Source organism: Dysidea avara, chromosome 3 (genome assembly GCF_963678975.1).
Source record: "Dysidea avara chromosome 3, odDysAvar1.4, whole genome shotgun sequence".
In the NCBI taxonomy this organism is placed as follows: Eukaryota; Metazoa; Porifera; class Demospongiae; order Dictyoceratida; family Dysideidae; genus Dysidea; species Dysidea avara.
In genome coordinates this window covers 41,762,036-41,782,569 of record NC_089274.1, presented here as the reverse complement: position 1 = coordinate 41,782,569, position 20,534 = coordinate 41,762,036, and the positions used below count along the sequence as shown (strand labels likewise).

The window sequence follows — 20,534 nt, the reverse complement described above, 5'->3', positions numbered from 1 at the left end:
TGATTTAAAAGAACTTGAAAGTAAAATTGTTCTGATAAGGGACCATAGTTCATTTTCAGTTGGAAAAGATGACCATACAATGGAGATTACAGAGATATCCAATTACATTTCTTCATCTATCACCGATAACTCTAAACTTTCATCAAAGGATATTGAAAAATTCTTAAATGTAAGTAGTAAGGTGCAAGTATTGTGGAATGTTATTAAAATGTGACCTTATTGTTCTACACACAGGTGTTACATCACATTGTGCACATCGCTGATGCACTGTTACGGCTTCAAATGGCTGGAAATCCACAGTATATTCAGTGGTTCAAGCTGTTTGCATGTCATACAATAAACGAAACAGAACTGGAAGCTTTAAATTCAAAGATGAGAAAAGATTTGAAGAAATGGCTAGAAACCATGTTTGAGTTGAGAAATGCTCTATATGCTTTAAACTACTACACTTGCTTGCAATTACTAAAGATTAGTAAGGAATTTTATCAGGTAATAAACAAATTTGAACACCAAATCAGTAATGAAGTTTTGTTATTACTGAAGAGTATATCACCAGATCTAACCCTTAATGACATAAAAGAGGTCATGTCTTCAGTCAAAGCGCAATCATTTTCTTCAAAGAGTAGCAATGCTTTGTCTGCTTCTTTTCAAGATAAAAGTGTTTGCAGTATTGATGAAATTGATGAAGAAGTTAAAAAGTTGACAACAGAAGAATATGATATTTATATGTCTGTAAAAGATGTAGACTATGATTCACATTTAGTACTGAAAGCATTACATGAGTGTGGTCCTGATGAAGATTTAGTATTAGGGTGGTGTATAGAAAATGGTCATATCTTTGATGGTAATGACATCAGTGAAAACTCCATTGCCATACCAGAGGAATCAAAAATAGATGCTAACAATTCAACTGTTAAAGAGTTGATTGAGCTGGAATTTTCTTTAAAACTGGCAATAGAAGCTGTTAAAGAGTGTGGAGAAGATGTATGCAAATGCCAATATTATTGTACCAGCCAACTTCGTGATAGAAGCGTCGATGTGGAAGAGAATTCATGCAGTGCTACACCAGACAGTGATGCTTCATTGCCTTTATTATCGAGGTACATAAGGGTAGTCATTTCATTTTATGTGCTTTTCTTTCTGCTTATTATTAGCTCTGACTCAGCTGATGATTCAGCTCAAGAAGTTGATGAAGAGTCAAATTACCTTGATTTTAAAAGCACAGCTTTATTGCTAGATGACTTGACAAAAAACCCCTGTAAGTTTTTTATCTTGAGACACCATCATATGTAAATATATAATCTACTATACTTATGTACATATATGTACTTAATGTTTATGCGTAGTTCATTTTGTTTTTAGATGCTCAAGGTTCATGAACATTTCTTAAAAGTCTTGAAAGGGGGACACCAAATTTTCTTAGTGTACCACCTTGTAAGCTACACAGTACAAACATTTAAGATTCAGTCATTGATTTTTTTCTGCTTTACAGGTGATGTATTCAAAGCAGTGATTTCTCTTTATGTGGCAGATATTACATTACCTTTGCCCTCACTGGATGAAGTGCTCATCTGTAACCATAAAACTACAGTTGAAGAGGTGTGTATACTAGTTATGAACAAAATATACCTTATCATGTCCTGTACATTAAATGTGGCCAGATTTTACAAAGACTAATCAGAATTGCGCATCAGTAAAATCAAACTAACACCAGCAGTGTGTAGCACATAGAAAATCTTTGGTCAACTATAACAGGCCATCCACCAGTGAAATACTGATTCTTATCAAGCCAGGTCCTTAGAAATTAATTTTCTGTTTGTCCGCTGCCTAGAAAGGACAGCTCTTAAACCAACTTCAAGTAGTTTGAGAAATGCTAAGGCTTAAAGAAAAGGCCTGGTAGTGTACATATGATTCTTCTGCCTATTAGCAGCCACTAAGAGGCTGTAACATTGTGTTGGGGGCCCTGTCCATTTTAAAGTCTATCTGTTGCCCCTCCACCCCATACTACCATGTTCATCAAACTCGTCAAAATTTTAATCTTACTTAGCAGAAAGCTGTACAAACAGCTGCATACAAGAACTGGGAGTGATCCAAAACCAATACATCTGTACCATGTATTTATCTCATGCTCACCCACACTTGACAAGTTATGAAATTAAAGTTCTTCAAATCCATTGATCTCAAACTACTGATGTGTGGTTTAGTTTGGTTTTCCAAAGTCCAGTCACAAATGCAGTATCAAATAGTATGATAGTGCTGTTTAAGTAGGGATCCCCCCAAAAGTGACATTCGCCACCTATAATGCTACCTTAAAAACTATCACCTTTACGGAATAATATTAGTCCATCTAATATCTAATATAGCAAGAAAACACTTATAGTTAGGGTGCTAAGACCTTTTTTGTGCACTTTTGGATAAAAGCATGAAACTTGCCACATAGTTTGTAGGTATCATAAAGGTTATTTTTTGATAGGGAGCCACCTCAGATGTGACCTTTGGTGGCCTTTACACCCAATTTAATGCTTTAAAATGGTCAGTTTTTCATCTGTCTCACCTATAAATAGTTCAAAATTCACAAACTTGGTGTCAATGCTTTGAAGAGTACACTAACATTTAAAGAAAGTCCATAGCTTTTACTATTGCAAAGTTATAGCCATTTATAAGAACAAAAAGTAGCCCTATTTTCTCCGCCCACACACGTCATGCAGTATGGTACTTATACATAGTGCAGATTTGTATTTCCATCATAATTATTAGATGATGTGATATCATTTACAATTGTAAGGTGAAACCTGTCATATAGTGACCACCTGACCACATTTCTATAAAAGTTAACTTCAAGACATAGAATGTACTTTGTACAGTAAAACGTACTGCATACTTGTCAACATAAGATAGAACACTTGGCTAAAATGGTGCCAATGCCTAAAAATAACCAGTAGCTACACGTAAGCATGCAGTATATGTTTAGTTGTCACCCTGTAACAATTTCCCATTCTATGTGTATCCTTCAGCTGTACAGTATACCAAGCATTATGTTGGTGTGTTGTGATTGGTAGTACAAGGAACTAGCATTAAGCTGTGCTTACTAACCTGGTGCAATAAAATAGTAAAGGAATTGGTAGTTTATTTACAACAGCAGTATAAACACCACTAGCCAAACAGCATTATAATATCTGCACATATTGATCACTCCTATTGACATTACATAGTAAACTGTACAAATAAGAATTAAGAAAACTACTAAGTTACTACATTCCGAACAATTTATTTTAAAGTGTACAACATAAATAGTCACATTACTTTAATTTTGGACAAATATTTTGATTTTAAAACCTACACCATGACCAGTACCTATATATGGTATGTATGAGCAATAATCAATTCTACTTAGTTTAGTTGCCTGTGTAGAATTTCCCTATTATATATCAGTTACCGTATCACTCATTATTTTGCTCAAAACCTGTGTGGGGATGTTGGATTTTCAAACAATATCAAACAGACAAAGTCTTATTTTATTGGTACAGCAAACAGTGTCAGATTGCAGAGATATTCTGGTTTAGATATTGGTGTTGAATTAGAGAGGTTTCACAGTGATAGCTTTAAAAAATATAATAAGAACAATGCTTATATAGTATGATATACACTACTATACTGAGTTGATATTGTATAGGGTGGTTTCAAATATTCTTCAGTGATAGATACTAAATATTAGTGATACTAAATATTTGCGAGTTCATAGCAGAAATTTCTGCAATTGCAAACTTTAGTCTACAAAACACAAGCAATTGTCCTCACTATGACAATTCAATAAAGTAGAATCCAGAAAGCTTAGTTGAAATGTGTGAATTCATACAAAAACATGCAGCTAAAATTTAGTGGATCAAGAATTTTTAAAATTTACACAAATTGTACATCGTACATAAACCTGCCATCAGAATAATGACCTGCATGGGCATGTAACCCATGGCAGTCCAATTGACCTATCCCTAAGTATCTGCCTATTTAATGTGTCAAATTGTTATACAGAATAAGTACACTTTATGTAACAACTTTAAACAGGGTGTAGGACCAGGTGTTCTGCAGAACAGACCTTCAGCACTTGTGCTGTAAAGCCTTAATAAATATAGTAACATCCATTTGGTTCCACCTGGGGTACTTTGAGATAATAAGTCACTCTCTAGAGTTCCTATGGATACATATACATGAAATTGAACATCCTGGCTGCCTGGCAGACTCCTGTAAGTGTTTGAGCATTAATCGGATGGCTGCAGGCTTGAGGCTGCCTAGGTCATTCCAGTTATGGATTTTTCTCTTTTCTCCACCTTTTCAAACACAAAGAATTTCAACAGGCTGTAGGACCGGGTGTCCTACAGACCTTCAGCACTTGTGCTGTAAAGCCTTAATAAAAATATATGTACCACTCTGCGTGGGCAGTTCAAAGGCACCGCCAGTGCCATAATTTGTATATTGCACTGCTGCAGACCGCAGCGAGTGCATTATAACTTATAACGCACTGGTAGCGGTTTTGTAGACCACAATGAGTGCATTATAAGTTATAATGCACCAACCGCAGTGCAATATACAGATATTGCACTGGCTGCGGTTTTGGGCAGCATAGCACAAGTGCCGGTGGCGAAGACCACTACGACACCTCACCTAATAGGTGGAAAGACACTTCACAGATCACTCGAATTCTTTTATAGCCTGACATGTAAAGATCGATTGTGGGCCATAACGTCACCAATACGTAGAATGTTTTCAAGCAGCCAATGGCGATTGAAAAAGCCAACGCGGGTGGCCATAACTCTAGTCTACATATATAAACGTACTTATACACCTTACTAGTCTGGTGCCATCTTAGCGCAGATTAAACTGTAGTCCACTTCAACAATGACTCAATAAAACAAATATATTCTAAATAATACTAACCTTTACGTTCGATTGTGGGAACCAGTTTTGTCATGCCACCAGATTCGAGTTTAGCCAGTGTAAATAGTAAGAATTAGACTAGTATCGTTTAGTAGTTAGGTTTTGTTTACTTAAACCATCTATTTAGCTGCTTTTTTTCGCTCGAGACAATCACTATGGTGATTAGTCTGGTGATTAGTTTGGTGCTTAGTCTATATGGCACGCTGGCATGCTGAGCACTACATGATGAGAGTCGAACAGCAAATGCAGGTTAGTGATATAACCCATAGCGTGCTAGCTTTCAATATCTCAGGTGGCTGCAGTACTGCAGGGGGAACGTCATCGAAACGTCTGGCTTGGTTACCCCACAATCGATGTTAGAAACCTGGCCTTTATAAGTGTTACAGCTGTCTTGTGAGACTCTCTCCACCTATTAGGTGAGTGGTACATAACAGTTATACAACGTGCACTCGTGCTCTGCCTGTATAAACGCACTTGCCTTTGGGCCTAACGGCCCTCAGGCTCGTGCGTTTATATCAGGCAGAGCACTCGTGGCCGTTGTATAACTATATAATAAAGTATTGAAAAGGTAAACTTTCTGTACATATTTCAAAATTGTGCATGGACAGGAGACTACTGACATATTTTACCACAAAATCATTGTAACTTTAGAACAGAATAAGCTACAGACTTTCTGTAAAAACCAACTTATTCTTTAGGGCAAATGCTTCAATTTGACACCACGTTTGTGGATTCTGGATCATACAAACATGAAATAGAGACAAAACTGACAGTTTTTGAGCATTAAATTGCCTGTAAAGGTCACCAAAGGTCAAATCAGAGGTGGCTCCCTATCAAAAAATAATCTTTGTCATACACACAAACGTTTTGCCAAGTTTCATGCTTTTATCCAAAAGTGCACAAAAAGGCCTTTTTTAAAGCCTTACAACCCTGACTATTACAGGCTGCTGGGTATAGATTTTTTGGAAAATCACTGACACTCAAATTTTTGTCTGTCTGCCTGCCTGCCTGTCTGTCTGCCTGCCTGCCTGCCTGCCTGCCTGCCTGCCTGCCTGCCTGCCTGCCTGCCTGCCTGCCTGCCTGCCTGCCTGCCTGCCTGCCTGCCTGCCTGCCTGCCTGCCTGCCTGCCTGCCTGCCTGCCTGCCTGCCTGCCTGCCTGCCTGCCTGCCTGCCTGCCTTCCTGCCTGCCTGACCACAGTTGTAAGGCTGGAGGCCAAATGAAACAGCGCACAGCCACCATTTTATGTCACAATAACAAACACACCAGTAGCATGTGTCTTTTGGGGTTCCAACAAGTGTGTGCCTTCTGCGCCTTGTCTTTCCTTTTATCTTCAATCAAGCTAGTCGTCTTCTTGATACAATCAAACAATATTTTTTTCTGTGCCAACGTCTTCCTTGAGCAGCATATTTAGACACCAAAAGATTATCTAATCCAAAACAGCCAAGCTGTAAAAAAAGTGCAGCCCTCAGAAAGGCTATGGTGAAAAAAGATGTGAAATCCAAGGTGGTGGCCAAGAAATGGCTGTGATGGTAGGTTAATGGTAAAAATTTTAATAACAACAATTCAGGTGAATTTGGTGCCGCTTGGTCTTGGCACAAAATTCACCTGAATTGTTGTTATTAAAATTTTTACCATTAACCTACCATGACAGCCATTTCTTGGCTGCCACCTTGGATTTCACATCTTTTTTCACCATAGCCTTTCTGAAGGCTGCACTCTTTTTTTACAGCTTGGCTGTTTTGGATTAGATTTCACTTCTTTTTGTATTTGTATACCCCAAAGCCAGCCTATGGCTGGCTTTAGGGCTTTTTAACCTATCATTTTTTTCTTTACAACAGGAAGAGTGATTTCTTTGTAGCTGAATTCTCTACAAGGTGATCCTTCTAGCTGATCTCTCTACCGGATGACTTGTTTGTAGCTGAACCCTCAACAGGGTAATTTGTTTGTAGTTGAACTCTCTACAAGGTAACTTCTTCTAGCTGATCTTTCTACAGGGCGATTTGTTTGTAGCTGAATTCTCTACAGGGCAATTTGTTTGCAGCTGAACTCTCTACATGGTAGTTTCTTTGTAGCTGAACTCTCTACAATGTAACTTCTTCTAGCTGAACTCTCTACAAGGTGACTTGTTTCTAGCTGATCTCTCTATAGGGTGACTTGTTTCTAGCTGAACTCTCTACAGGTGATTTGTTTGCAGCTAAACTCTCTTACATGGTGGTTTCTTTGTAGCTGAACTCTCTACAAGGTGACTTCTTCTAGCTGATCTCTCTACAGGATGACTTATTTCTAAGTGAACTCTCTACAGGGTGATCTGTTCATTAGGGCTGAACAATACTACCGTTTTAGCGATATATTGCGATATTTTGAAAGTATCGATATCACGATATTTTGTTATTAACTATCATGATACCATGCCTGTGCATTACTGTCATTAAAAATCCATTTGTTATGCAGTACTAGGCTCAAGAATCCTTGTAAGTCATAACCTGGTTACCTCTGCAGAGAGGCGTGAACACCATAACATAACTTCAAAGCATGTGTTACAATAACTGTTACTGTAAACAAAGTTGACAGTGATGAAGACTTCCTGCAGGAATACTGAATACACTATGTAGCACCAGCTATGATTGACAGTATCGTGAACTATTCAGTATCATGAATAGTGGCTTTAGTATCGATCGTGATACTAAAATGGCGGTATCGCTCAGCCCTACTGTTCATAGCGGAATTTTCTACTGGGTGAATTGTTTGCAGCTGAACTCTCTACATGATGGTTTCTTTGTAACTGAACTCTCTACAAGGTAACTTCTTCTAGCTGATCTCTCTACAGGGCAATTTGTTTGTAGCTGAATTCTCTACAGGGTGATTTGTTTGTAGCTGAACTCTCTACATGATGGTTTCTTTGTAGCTGAACTCTCTATTAGGTACCTTCTTCTAGCTGACCTGACTACAGGATGACTTGTTTGTAGCTGAATTCCCTACAGAATAACTTGCAATGTAATATAATTGAGTAAATTATAAACGCAGCTGAATGCTCTATTAGGGTGACTGTTCTATTAAAGTATCTCGATCTCGCATTTGCTACTCGTAGTTGCCTTTCGAATCATAACTCAGTGGTTTGTAATCCAATTCTTCTGTACTACTGCAAGGACTTTCTATGATGATTATTACAGCTACATACTGATTTTCAGCTCGTTGCTCTAAGCGGTTTGCCTGGTAGACACGAAAACTTATAGTTTTCTTATTGATAAAATTCGATTGCGTAATTTTGATACAGGTTGGGTTTTGTGTCATATCTCCATGGTCTTTATCCCAATTCCTTTCAAACCACAAAAAGGCACTCCTATGATGGTTGCTCCATCTACATATCAATTTTCAACTGATTCCTCCAAGGGGTTTACCCTGTAGGCGTGACAGACCTTCGACTTTATTTTACGCAAATAATCGGTCATAACTCCGCGAATGTTCATTGAATTCCTACCAAAGTTGGTACTGGGATCCGCCTTAATGAGCCCTTTACATGTGCCAACTTTCAACCCAATTGGAGCACACATTTGTGTTTTATGGCGGATTTTGCAAAATGCGAAATGAAGATGAAGAAAAAAAACGAAGAAATTAAAACGAAATTTTGTTCGCTCGTATCTCGGAAATGGCTGGAGCGATTTTCTTCTAACTGGCTGGCACTTCTCTAGCAAATTTGGTTCTAGTTGGATTAGGGATCACAGAGCTACATAGGTGTGAAATATACTCACAGTGTGGCACACCGGTTTCTTGGGCTGCATGACACACTACCGTGTGTCTTGATTTAAAGTACTTATGTTCGATAACTACACTATGAGTTTAAGACAACGCCCATTATTGATCTTGGTTGATTAATAATGATTGAGTATAGGGACCATACCTTTTAATAATCTGGTCCCTTTTAATAATCTATCTATCCAATCACAATCACCACACCCCTTATTTATTGGTCTAGCTGCATTCATAATGCTAGCACAGTGAAAATAGTGACAAACTAGGTAAAGACTAGATACTCTAATATACAGCAGTCACTCTAATAGAACAGTCACACTTGTATAACCGTATGCTGTGTAACAATAAACCAAACAAAATAATGTATGAAAAAATTATTAATTTAAAAATGAAGTATGTACCTGTAGGAATCCAAACAATAAAAAGTAGTGAAACAAGAGATGAATGACAGTATTATAACATAGCTCGGTGGGAAAATCCCTACTTTGGAATCTGCTGCAGATTGATACTGCATCAAATAATGCATTCACTGCTGTGGATCTTACTACATCAACTGCCAAGGACCTGCACTACTGTGGACCAGTACCATTATCATATGCCACTGTCAGTACAGTAATCTATACACGAGCATGCTCCTTCAACGTTTGTCACAAATGTCTCATAGAATTAGATGTTTAGCATAATTTGAAAGATGTTTGGAGGGACAGAACCTGTCTTGCTCCAAAAATCTTTACATTTACTATTTGACCACTGAAAAAGTATCAAAATATTTGACCCATCACAGTCGAGGTTTTGTACATTTACCAAAGCAACTCCGCAATCAATAGACTGTGTGAGATACTTGAAAAGGAATTCCAGTCAGGTAGTGCATCCCAACAAAACAACAACTGGTGAGTGAAATTATTACAATTAAACACACTTTAATTACTTTAAATTTGAATGAATGTAGCTATGATATCTGATACTATAATTTCACTAGTATATTTTAAAATTATTAATTTAAAATTAAAGTAGGGATCTAAGCAATAAAAGTAGTGAAACAAGAGATGAATGGTGGTATTATAGCATAGTTCAATGGGATTGGAATGTTATAACAATCATTTTGTTCATGAATGATGCAGTATTAATCCACAGCAGTGTATGTAGTATTAATCCACAGTAGTGGATGCACTGTTATTTCACAGTAGGATGCAGTATTAATACGGATGCACTGTTAAACCACAGTGGTGGATATGTGGATAGGGATGGTCACTTCTGTCAGTGGTGGTAGAGACTGACAGCATAGGTAGCACCAGTCTAAGGTGATAGTAGTATACATACTTCAAAAGTGTAACTGATATTTGTTATTTTGAGATACAGCAGGATCACTAGGGCTGTTTTAAGTTTACTAATACGGTATACTTTCCAACAATGTAATCCTTTAAATTTATTTGCAGCTATTACAGTATGACTGTTCACAAAGTATTTATATCCAAATTTGTATGTTTTTGTCGGTGCAATATCGCAGAATAAAAAGTAGGCCACCAAAGTATTGGTATGAAAGACCCTCAGAAACAAAAAGAAAACCTGAGATTTGCACTCATGCACAAGGTGTTCACCACTTGGCTACTAAGTCACTTGGGATGTTGGAGTGCATTTAATAGCACTTCTAGTAGTTTTTATAGTATACTTGTACTATTTAAATAGAAATATGTGATCTTATACTTGCAATTGACCGATTTTGATACTTATAATATTGGTAAATAGTAGAGCCCCTATCATCTATATTTTTCGACAATTTTTCAATCACACAGAGTACTTGATTTATTTATCCCTCCCCCCACTCAAAAGCATACTGTAAAGATTATCTAATCCAAAACAGCCCAGCTGTAAAAAAAGAGTGCGGCCCTCAAAAAGCTATAGTGAAAAAAGATGTGAAATCCAAGGTGGCGGCCAAGAAATGGCTGTGATGGTAGGTTAATGGCAAAATTTTAAATTACGACAATTCAGGTGAATTTGCGTTGCCTCCTTCACTAGGATTCGGCACTAAATTCACCTGAATTGTCGTAATTAAAATTTTTGCCTTTAACCTACCATAACAGCCATTTCTTGGCCACCACCTTGGATTTCACATCTTTTTTCACTATAGCTTTTTGAGGGCCGCAGTCTTTTTTTACAGCTTGGCTGTTTTGGATTAGATTTCACTTCTTTTTGTATTTGTATACCCCAAAGCCGGCCTATGGCCAGCTTTGGGGCTTCCTTCTAACATTTTTTTTTCTTTTCTGCAGGAATTGTGGAACAAAGGAAGAAATGTCGTGTACAATTTTTTATCTGATTAAAAATATTTGTATATTTAACAATGAAAGATAATCATACTGTAAGATGACTTCTTATACATAACTGAACAGTAGCTGAAACTCCCATTGTTTCTAGCTGAACTCTCTACATGGTGATTTGTTTCCAACACATATTTCTACAGGGTGATTTGTGTGTAGCTGATCCCTATAAGGTAACTTGTATCTAGCTGATATCTCTACAGGGTGACTTGTTTGTAGCTGATCTCTCTACAGGGTGATTTGTTTGTAGCTGAACTCTCTACATGATGGTTTCTGTGTAGCTGAACTCTCTACAAGGTAACTTCTTCCAGCTGATCTCTCTACAGGATGACTTGTTTGTAGCTGAACTTTCAACTTGATGGTTTCTTTGTAGCTGAATTCTCTACAAGGTAACTTCTTCTAGCTGATCTCTCTACAGGGTGACTTGTTTGTAGTCAAACCTTCTACATGATGGTTTCTTTGTAGCTGAACTCTCTACAAGGTAACTTCTTCTAGCTGATCTTTCTACAGGGCGATTTATTTGTAGTTGAATTCTCTACAGCAGTAGTGGATCTAGAATTTTTAAAGTGGGGTTTCTGAAAGTTGGTGTAGCTAAATAAGGCATTTCTCCGGAAAATTTTGAGTTCTGAGATAGGATTTTAGGCTATTTTTAGTTACCAATTGTAATAAATCCAATGCTTTAAATAAATCCTATATAGCTAACTATAGGGCAAAGCTGGTGACTACAAGCTGTAGCTTTGATTGCTCTATTAGAGTAGTTACATGACTGCTCTATTAGAGTATCTCGATCATTTTTAATGCAGTGAGAGATGAAAAGTGAAGTGTTGTTGAGGGTTTAATAACTATAAATGGTGTCAGTTAAGTGCAACTGCATGCATACTACTGAAATACAATGGTATATAGTTATTTGCTATGACAAATTGTCAGTGCAACAATGTTTATATATTTAAACTGCCACTGAGCTAAATTTAAAAGGGGGTTTCTGTCGAAACCCCAGAAACCCCTCTAGATCCGCCACTGTACAGGGTGGTTTGTTTGCAGCTGAAATCTCAACATTGTGGTTTCTTTGTAGCTGAACTCTCTACAAGGTGACTTCTTGTAGCCGAACTATCTACACAGTGATCTTTTCGTAGCTGAACTCTCTACAGGGTGATTTGTTTGTAGCTGAAGTCTGTACAAGATGATTTGTTTCTAACTGATCTCTCTATAGGGTAACTTGTTTGTAGCTGAACTTTCTACAGGATGGTTTCTTTGTAGCTGATCTCTCTACAGGGTGACTTGTTTATATCTGAACTCTCTACAAGGTGACTTCTTCTAGGTGATCTCTCTACAGGGCGATTTGTTTGTAGCTGAATTCCCTACAGGGTGATTTGTTTGCAGCCGAACCCTCTACATGATGGTTTCTTTGTAGCCAAACTCTATGCAGGGTGATGTGGTTGTAGCTGAACTCTCTACAGGGTGATTTGTCTGTAGCTGAACTCTCTACAGGATGGTTTCTTTGTATATAGTTGAACTCTCTGCAAGGTGATTTCTTCTAGCTGATCTCTCTACAATGTAACTTCTTGTAGCTGATCTCTCTACTGGGTGACTTGTGTCTAGTTGTACACTCTACAAGGTGATTTGTTTGTAGCTGAATACTCTACAGGGTGATTTTTTGTAGCCAAACTCTCTGCAGGGTGATTTGTTTGTAGCTGAACTCTCTACAGGATGGTTTCTTTGTAGCTGATGTCGCTACAGGTGACTAGATTCTAGCTGATCTCTCTACAGGATGGTTTCTTTGTAGCTGAACTCTCTACAGGGTGATTTTTTTCTAGCTGAACTCTCTCTAGGGTGATCACTTCACAGCTGAACCCTCTACAAGGTGGCTTCTTCTATCTGATTTCTCTACAGTGTGATTTGTTTGTAGCTGAACTCTCTACAAGGTGACATTTTCTAGCTGAACTCTCTCTTATTTATAGCTGATCTCTCTACAAAGTAACTTGTTAGTCTAGCTGAAGTCTTTACATGGTGGATTTTGGTTGTTAAACTCTCTGCATGAAGACTTGTTTGTAGCAGAACTTCTACAAAGTGAATTGTTTGTAGCTGAACTCTCTACAGGGTGCATGACTTGTTTATATATAGCTAAACTCTCTTCAGTGTGACTTGTAATGTTCTGAATCACTACAGCAATATATTTGTAGCTGAACTCTCTATAGGGTGACTTGCTTCTTGTTGAATTGTCTATAAGATTAACTGTTTGCAGCTGAACTCCCTACAGAATAATTTGTAATGTAATAGAATTCTATAATGGAGTAAATAAATTAGCTGAATGCTCTATTAGAGTGACTGTTCTATTAGAGTATCTCGATCTCGCATTTGCCACACAGAGTTGGCTTTTGACTCAACTCAGTGGTTTGTAATCCGATTCTTCTGTACTACTGCAAGGACTTTCTATGAAGATTATTCCAGCTATACGCCGATTTTCAGCTCATTGCTCTAAGCAGTTTGCCTAGTAGGCGTAAAAACTAATACTTTTTTATTCATAAAAATTGATCGCGTAATTGTGACACAGGTTGGATTTTGTGTCATATCTCCATGGTCTTTATCTCGATTCCTTTCAAACCACCAAAAGGCTCTCCTACGATGGTTACTCCATCTACATAGCAATTTTCAACTCATTCCATGAAGTGGTTGACCCTAGGCGTGACAACAAATCAATCTTGTTTTATGCAAATAATTGGTCATAACTTCCGAACCATTCATCAGATTTGCACCAATTTGATGCTAGGATTCGCCTTTGGACTCCCTTTCTGTGTGCCAAATTTCAAGACGATCGGACCACGCGTTTGTGTTTTATAGCAATTTTTGCAAGCGTGCGAAAACACGAAGAAGAAAAAAAAACCAAGAAAAAAAATCGAAACTTTGGCAACTCGTATCTCGGAAATGGCTGGAGCGATTTCCTTCAACTTTGGTATGTAGACTCCCCTGGCTGGTGGGCAACTCCGTAGGAAATTTAGTTCCTATCAGTTAAGGGATCACCGAGATACAAAAGTGTGAAAATGACGCTTTCTTTCTTCCTGTCAATATACCCACGGTGTGGCGCGCCGGCTTCTTGGGCCGCACGACACACTATCGTGTGTCTTGATATATGAACAATCAGTATTGGTTTTCCACACTGCATATACTCATTGTCAGAATATATATGGTAGGCAATGTGATAGTGAAGCCTTAAGTAGATTACTTGGATACATAGCCAGCAGTCATTCAGACTGCAACTGTAACTTAACTTTAACATTTCACCCAAACAGTAGTGTGAATTATTTCTTATATGGTGCTACTAAGACCCAACAGTTTAAAAAGCATACAGGTTGGGTTTTAGGAAAGCTACTTTTATTTGGCAAGATACTTAGTGATCATCAATTATTTTCAGCACTTTAGAAAGAGTAGAGTGTATGCTAAGATAGAGGGGGTTATCAAGACAAAAGATAGTGTGTTGTGTGATCAAGAAAGCTGGTGCGCCACACTGTGAGTATTTTTACAGGAACAAAGAAAATATGATTTTCTGTATGTCTCCCTTCTCGATTTATAGTCGGTACGCGTTCACCTGAGCCCGCCAAATATAGTAATATCAAAGGGGTGAACATGTGTTCACTCCCAATAGTTTTGTACTGGAACAAGCATGTTTTCATGTTGTAAACATGTTTGTGCGCCTGAATCGTCCATACTAATGTATGGGATATTTTTAAAGCCTCATAATTCACTTGTTCTTGCCCACATCAAAGTGTTTTTTGATAAACAGTTCCAGCATTTGAAGGGCTTTACAATGCTACTAAATGTTTGAGCAGCTGGCCCTTGTAACAAGAATTATTAATAAGAAACGAGGGCTTAGGTGAACGCAAACAGACTATATTACTGCAAACATCCTCCACCTTCAGCACCCCACAAACCAAATTTGAGTATAATTGCATGAATAGTCTAGTAATAGTACACTGTTTTATTTTTTACCAACAGATTAATTTGTTGTGGTACAGAGCAGTAAAAGATCCTGACTTCAAGCGAATATTCTGCTTGGTTGGTGCAGAGAAGCTACCTTATCAAGTATGCACTGAAGCACTGAGTGCAATGGATGAAGTGTTGAAAGGAAATACAGGTAATAGAATCTCTTTTAATAATGTAAAATGTATGTTGTAGTGATCCAGCCCCCTTGTGCAAGTTGGGCCATTTGTATTATTAATAGAGGGTTTAATATCTTCTTAAATAACCAAATATGACTGGATCCCCACATGTGCATACATTTTCATTCCATTTTATTACATTTCCTTTATCTAGATATATAGTCAAAGGAATGGGCCCTAGAAACTGAGAGCTTTAACACTACAAAGTGTTATTATCAGAAAGATTGATTTGTACAGTGATAATGCAGAAAATAAACTACAGTTGTGTAATAAAATTGCTATAACTTACAAATGCAGTCTTGTATGGAGATCTAGCTTACATTATCACTTTCTCCACAAACAGGCAAATCCATTGCTGGCTTATAGTTCCTTCCTACAACTAGAGAAAAAGCAAAAACTGTGAGAAAAAGACAGGAGTAAATCACACACTTAACTATGATGTTCATACCTTCCATCTGCTTGGAAGCACTGACAGCAGTAGCAGGTACAAAGATAAAAGGAAAAATCAAGCTTGCATAAAAATATGCAATTAAGATGCTCTAATAGAACAGTCACCCTATATAGAACATTCATTAAAAAAATCACAATAACATAAAATGTAATACAATAAATTGAAGTTAACATGCATACTGCAGAGGTAGAAATATAAGGACTGGCATATAATTGCTGTGACCTAAGGGTGCACTATGCCCTGAGCGTGTGTAGTAATGTTGAAATGGTTCAAGTATTATGTAATCTGCAACTGGTTTAACAGGATTGGGTCACGCGAAACACCACGTTCTCGAAAGGTGAATGGCCTACTAAAACAAAAGTCCCCCCCCCCCCCCCCCCACAATTTGGATATGGATTAGATATACCGTATTGTCTCGAATTACGCCCCAGGCGTTCATTTATTTCTTTCAAGCAACTTTTTATCCCAGCTACTAAACAAGACTGGTGACTATACAAGACTGGAATTTATGTACCTGATCAGCATTCATGAGTCAACTTCATATGTTGGTGTTGTACTCTCCTGGACTCTCTATATCTCACAGATTCAAGCTAAAAAGGAACTCTATAAAACATTCTTCGCTTCATCGTTTATAACACCACCTGTAATTGTTAAAAATAATGACTGCACTGGACGTTTATTCGAGACCCAGCCTTTATTTTTGCTGTATACCCCCGGCGACTAAACAGGACTAGGCATTTATACAAGACCGGTAGTAATTTGAGGTAATACGGTGTGTGCACATATATGCTGGGCCGCTTGTACATTGTATGTTTATATCCCCCCAAAAACACCTTTGCTGTAAAAAAAAAGGCTCATCCAAGAAATTACAAGTCCACGTAAAAACAACTCAGCTGTAGAAGAAGACTCCATGAAATTAACTGGTAACTGAAAGAGCTGATATCTGGAGTGGCCAAGAATCAATGTTACTCCAACTGACTGTGATTACCAAGGTTTTACCAAGTCCATACAAGAATACCTTTGCTGTAAAACAGGTAAATAAAAGTAACTGGCAACAAAAACAGCTGATATTTGAAGCTGCCAAGAATAAAAGTTAAATTGATACAACTAACTACAATTATTAACTTGTAACATTGAATCTTAATCATTCAACTGTGTTCTATACATTCACTCTTGCTACATCCTAAATTAATTCTTTGTAACTCTAATTGGCTGGTAATTTGGTCGCCTTTTTTCTTTATATTGACTATTGAAAAAGGTGGCCAAATTACCAGCCAATTAGAGTTACAAAGAATTAATTTACGATGTAGCAGGGATGAATGTATAGAACACGGTTGAATGATTAAGATTCAATGTTACAACTTCATTAATAACTGTAGTTAGTTGTATCAACATACATTTTATTCTTGGCCGCATCAGATATCAGCTGTTTTGGTTGCCAATTACTTTCATTTATCTGTTTTTCAGCCAAGGTATTCTTGCATGAATTTGGTAAAACTTTGGTAGTTGTAGTAACATTGATTCTTGCTGCTCCAGATATCAGCTCTTTGAGTTGCCAGCTAGTCTTTTTCTATAGCTGAGCTGTTCTTTCAGTTACTTGTAGTTTCTTGGATGTGGCTTTTTTTACAGCGAACGTGTTTTTTGGGGGGAATAAATATTTACATGCATGAAAGATTCGATTATGGGTCAGTAGCTGGTATGCTCTGGCTACGTCTGGCTATGATGAATTGACAAATCCTATAGATATCACAGACAATTTTGGTTAAATTATGCACAACTTGGATTGGGCCATGAAAACCACTCAGATGGAAAGCATTTTGCTATCCTATGAGTTGAAAAACGTTGGTCTAAGGTGATAACTAGTGCAAGTGTTTTCAAATATGGATCACACACACAAAATACTGTTAACACAAAGTTACCACTCCACACTAAATAACCACTCTACAAGAAAGCTTACCCATATAGGTCTTTCGTAATTATTCCATAAATAATTCAATAACACTGATTAAAACTGCCGGTTCAGTTCCTTCGCATATGTGAACATATGAAGTGCTATCCCACTAGGGGCCTGTAAAAAGGCTAGGCCTGTAAAATACAGGGAGTCAGAAACATGTACCTGAAACTGTGAAAAATACAGAAAATAATCCCAGACTCAGTGGTGACTTGATTCCCCACAACATGCAATCTAGGCATGCACCAAGAGAGCCACAGCAGTTGGGATCCGAGATAACATGCAATCTAGGCATGCACCAAGGGAGCCACAGCAGCTGGGATCCGAGATATTCTCTGCATTCAACCACTACTTAAACATTGACTTCTCACCATCAAAGGTTTTTATATTAAGTGCTATCCCACTAGGGACCTGGGTTTTTGACTCCCTGTATTTATAGGCTTAGCCTTCTCACAGGTCCTTAGTGGGATAGCACTTAACATCCTATGAGTCTTTTTTTATGAGATAGAGCACTACATTACATGGAAATCAGCTCTATTTGGAGCATAGACATAACAAAGAAACATCTGTAGGGACTATGCATTGCTAAGTTCAAAGGATTCCATGGAACCCCTTTTTGAAAAAGCCTTATCACTTGCTACTTGCATTATTTAAAACTTACCACTCAAAAGAAAAACATACTTGCACTTGAAGTGGCAAAAGCAATAATTTTACAGAGTCTTTGAAATTGCTACTCCAACATATTCATGCACACTTTAAAAGTAATGATTGTGTTGTTGATGTTAAGTTCTACAGTTGCTGTGTTTTAAAATCCTTCAATTGGTTATGCAAATGCTTAAAGGGTAAGATTTATATGTAGTGAAACATTACTAAGGAGTGATTATTTGCTTTCTTTCCACATACAACACTACGTACATAGGTTGTTATACTGTAGCTACTGTACAACCATGTACTTACTGTAACAGGTCAGTTATATCTTTATTCAAAGATCAAACAAGCGAGTATTGTACAGCACAGCACGTACAGTGACTAGAGAGAAAGCATTATGTAAAAACAGTTATTTTATAGTACAATTTAATGACATCATATATCACAGTCTCGAAAATTCCAGAATTTTATTTGATTACATCATTACATTACCTTATCCTAGAACATGGTAATTGCAACTAAAGTCTATGTGTTTTAAAGTATACATGGATACGCCATCAGTATATGTACGCATACTTTATATGTGCAGTTTCTCCTGGTGCAGTATGTATAGGTTTGAGCTGTATAAGTTTACAGAATTGCATATAAATTTTCGCTTGCAATTTGCATATTTTTTAATACTAGGCTTGTGAAAATTATGTTTGCTCAGTGTTGTTTTAAATTCTGAATTTCTACAAAAAAAGGTTGACCTTAAGTTTTGAATTCATTATTCCCAAAATCACTCATTATTTTCAAAATCATTCTTATCATACAGAACGATAGTACTGTATAGTAGGGACCACAAAGGAGTAGGCGTGGCACACGAAATAACATCACCCAAAAATCAGCCTCAATTTTCCCTGACAACGATGAGGCTGTTATTGTTAGGTAAAACTAAGCCTAAACAAGCCTTCAGATCAACCCGAAACATTTTCAACAAGTTGCTACGGAATTTAAAAAAATATTTATTTAACGGAATTTTCTACTGACTGACTAAGTAATTGACTGACTGATGCCTTCAGTCAAGTGTAACTTGATAACGGCTAAGGCTACGGGCTTGATTTTTTCACTGTTCGGTGTCACTTTGGCCAAGAAGTACCTTTTGGAAAACCGCAGTATGTACAATGCATTCTTCATGGACTTACCAATGTCCTCCTTTGTGTCCCATTCATCTTTGCTGACAGCAAAAAGTGTCGATTTGGCAGTAGCATGTGATGGCTTCCCTCCATAACAGAAATTGTTTCATTGTGGCTATTTTGATTAAAAATTATAACAATGCTCACTTGGCTGCAGCATTAACTTATATACCGTGATTGCCTACATTATCCAGGAGAGATGATCAATGTTATTACTACATCACTTTTGAATACAATCACTCCGACGCAATATTAAGGATTTCAACTACTAAAAATAGAAACCACAATCAATACTATCACTAAACTATCTTGTGATAGTTAATTAAATCTCACTACCAGATGCTGCATGAAGTGTTCCATGACTTAACAGAGCATTATTTGAAAGTGTATCATGTTTGTGGGCTCCAGGAGAGATGTTATTCTGTGAACAGAAACGAAGATCGTTTTGTGGTAGCCGCATGTGATGTCACACGATGATATCGTTGGGCACGTTCCCTGAACAATTTCACACTTGGTGCTTCACCCAGCATCAAGGTAGCATATTGTGTGAGGTCACTGGGAATCCTCAGTACTCAAGAGACCTTCGTCAACTAGTACTCCAAATGCCGAAAAATTAGCGTGCTTATAATTAGAAACTTTCCTTGCGCTTGCTGAAATTTAGAGCACATTGCATTCAAGACACTGGGAGTGCCGAATATTTAGAGATGCCGAAATTTTAGGGAATTTACGGTAGATCATCTTTCTTTTACACTGTTCAGTATAAGGGTTCAGAAAAATAAAAATGGCAAAAAATGATGTTAATGATAATACATTTTAATAATACACAAAGCCATTATTAAAATTTAACATTATTATAGCTATTTCATGGCTGCCACCTTTGATTTCACAACTGTTTTCACCCAAGCTTTTGAAGGCCGCACCCTTTTTATACAGCTTGGCTGATTTTGCACAGATTTCAATTCTTTTTGCTACCCCAAGCCAACTATAATATGGCTTTGGGACTTGTTTTTACACAAATTATTGTTCTTATCTACAAATTAGTGTTGTTCCAGTTCTCAGTACTGGAACTAAAATAATTCCAGTTTCAACCCTTTTACTGGAACAATAATTTTGCTTTCTTTAAGACTGGAACTAGAACTTTAATTTTACTTTCCTCA

At 37.3% G+C, this 20,534-nt stretch overlaps 1 protein-coding gene across 1 annotated transcript in view; it reads left to right on the top strand.

Moving 5' to 3' along the window:
• Positions 1-585: 585 nt before the first annotated feature.
• LOC136248518 (E3 ubiquitin-protein ligase rnf213-alpha-like) overlaps positions 586-20,534 on the top strand; it is a 226,598-nt gene continuing 206,649 nt past the window's right edge. The window contains exons 1-4 of the mRNA XM_066040292.1: positions 586-1,100; positions 1,394-1,434; positions 1,493-1,599; positions 14,989-15,127. Of these exons, the coding sequence (XP_065896364.1) occupies positions 586-1,100; positions 1,394-1,434; positions 1,493-1,599; positions 14,989-15,127 (802 nt within the window). The remainder of the gene's footprint in view (positions 1,101-1,393; positions 1,435-1,492; positions 1,600-14,988; positions 15,128-20,534) is intronic.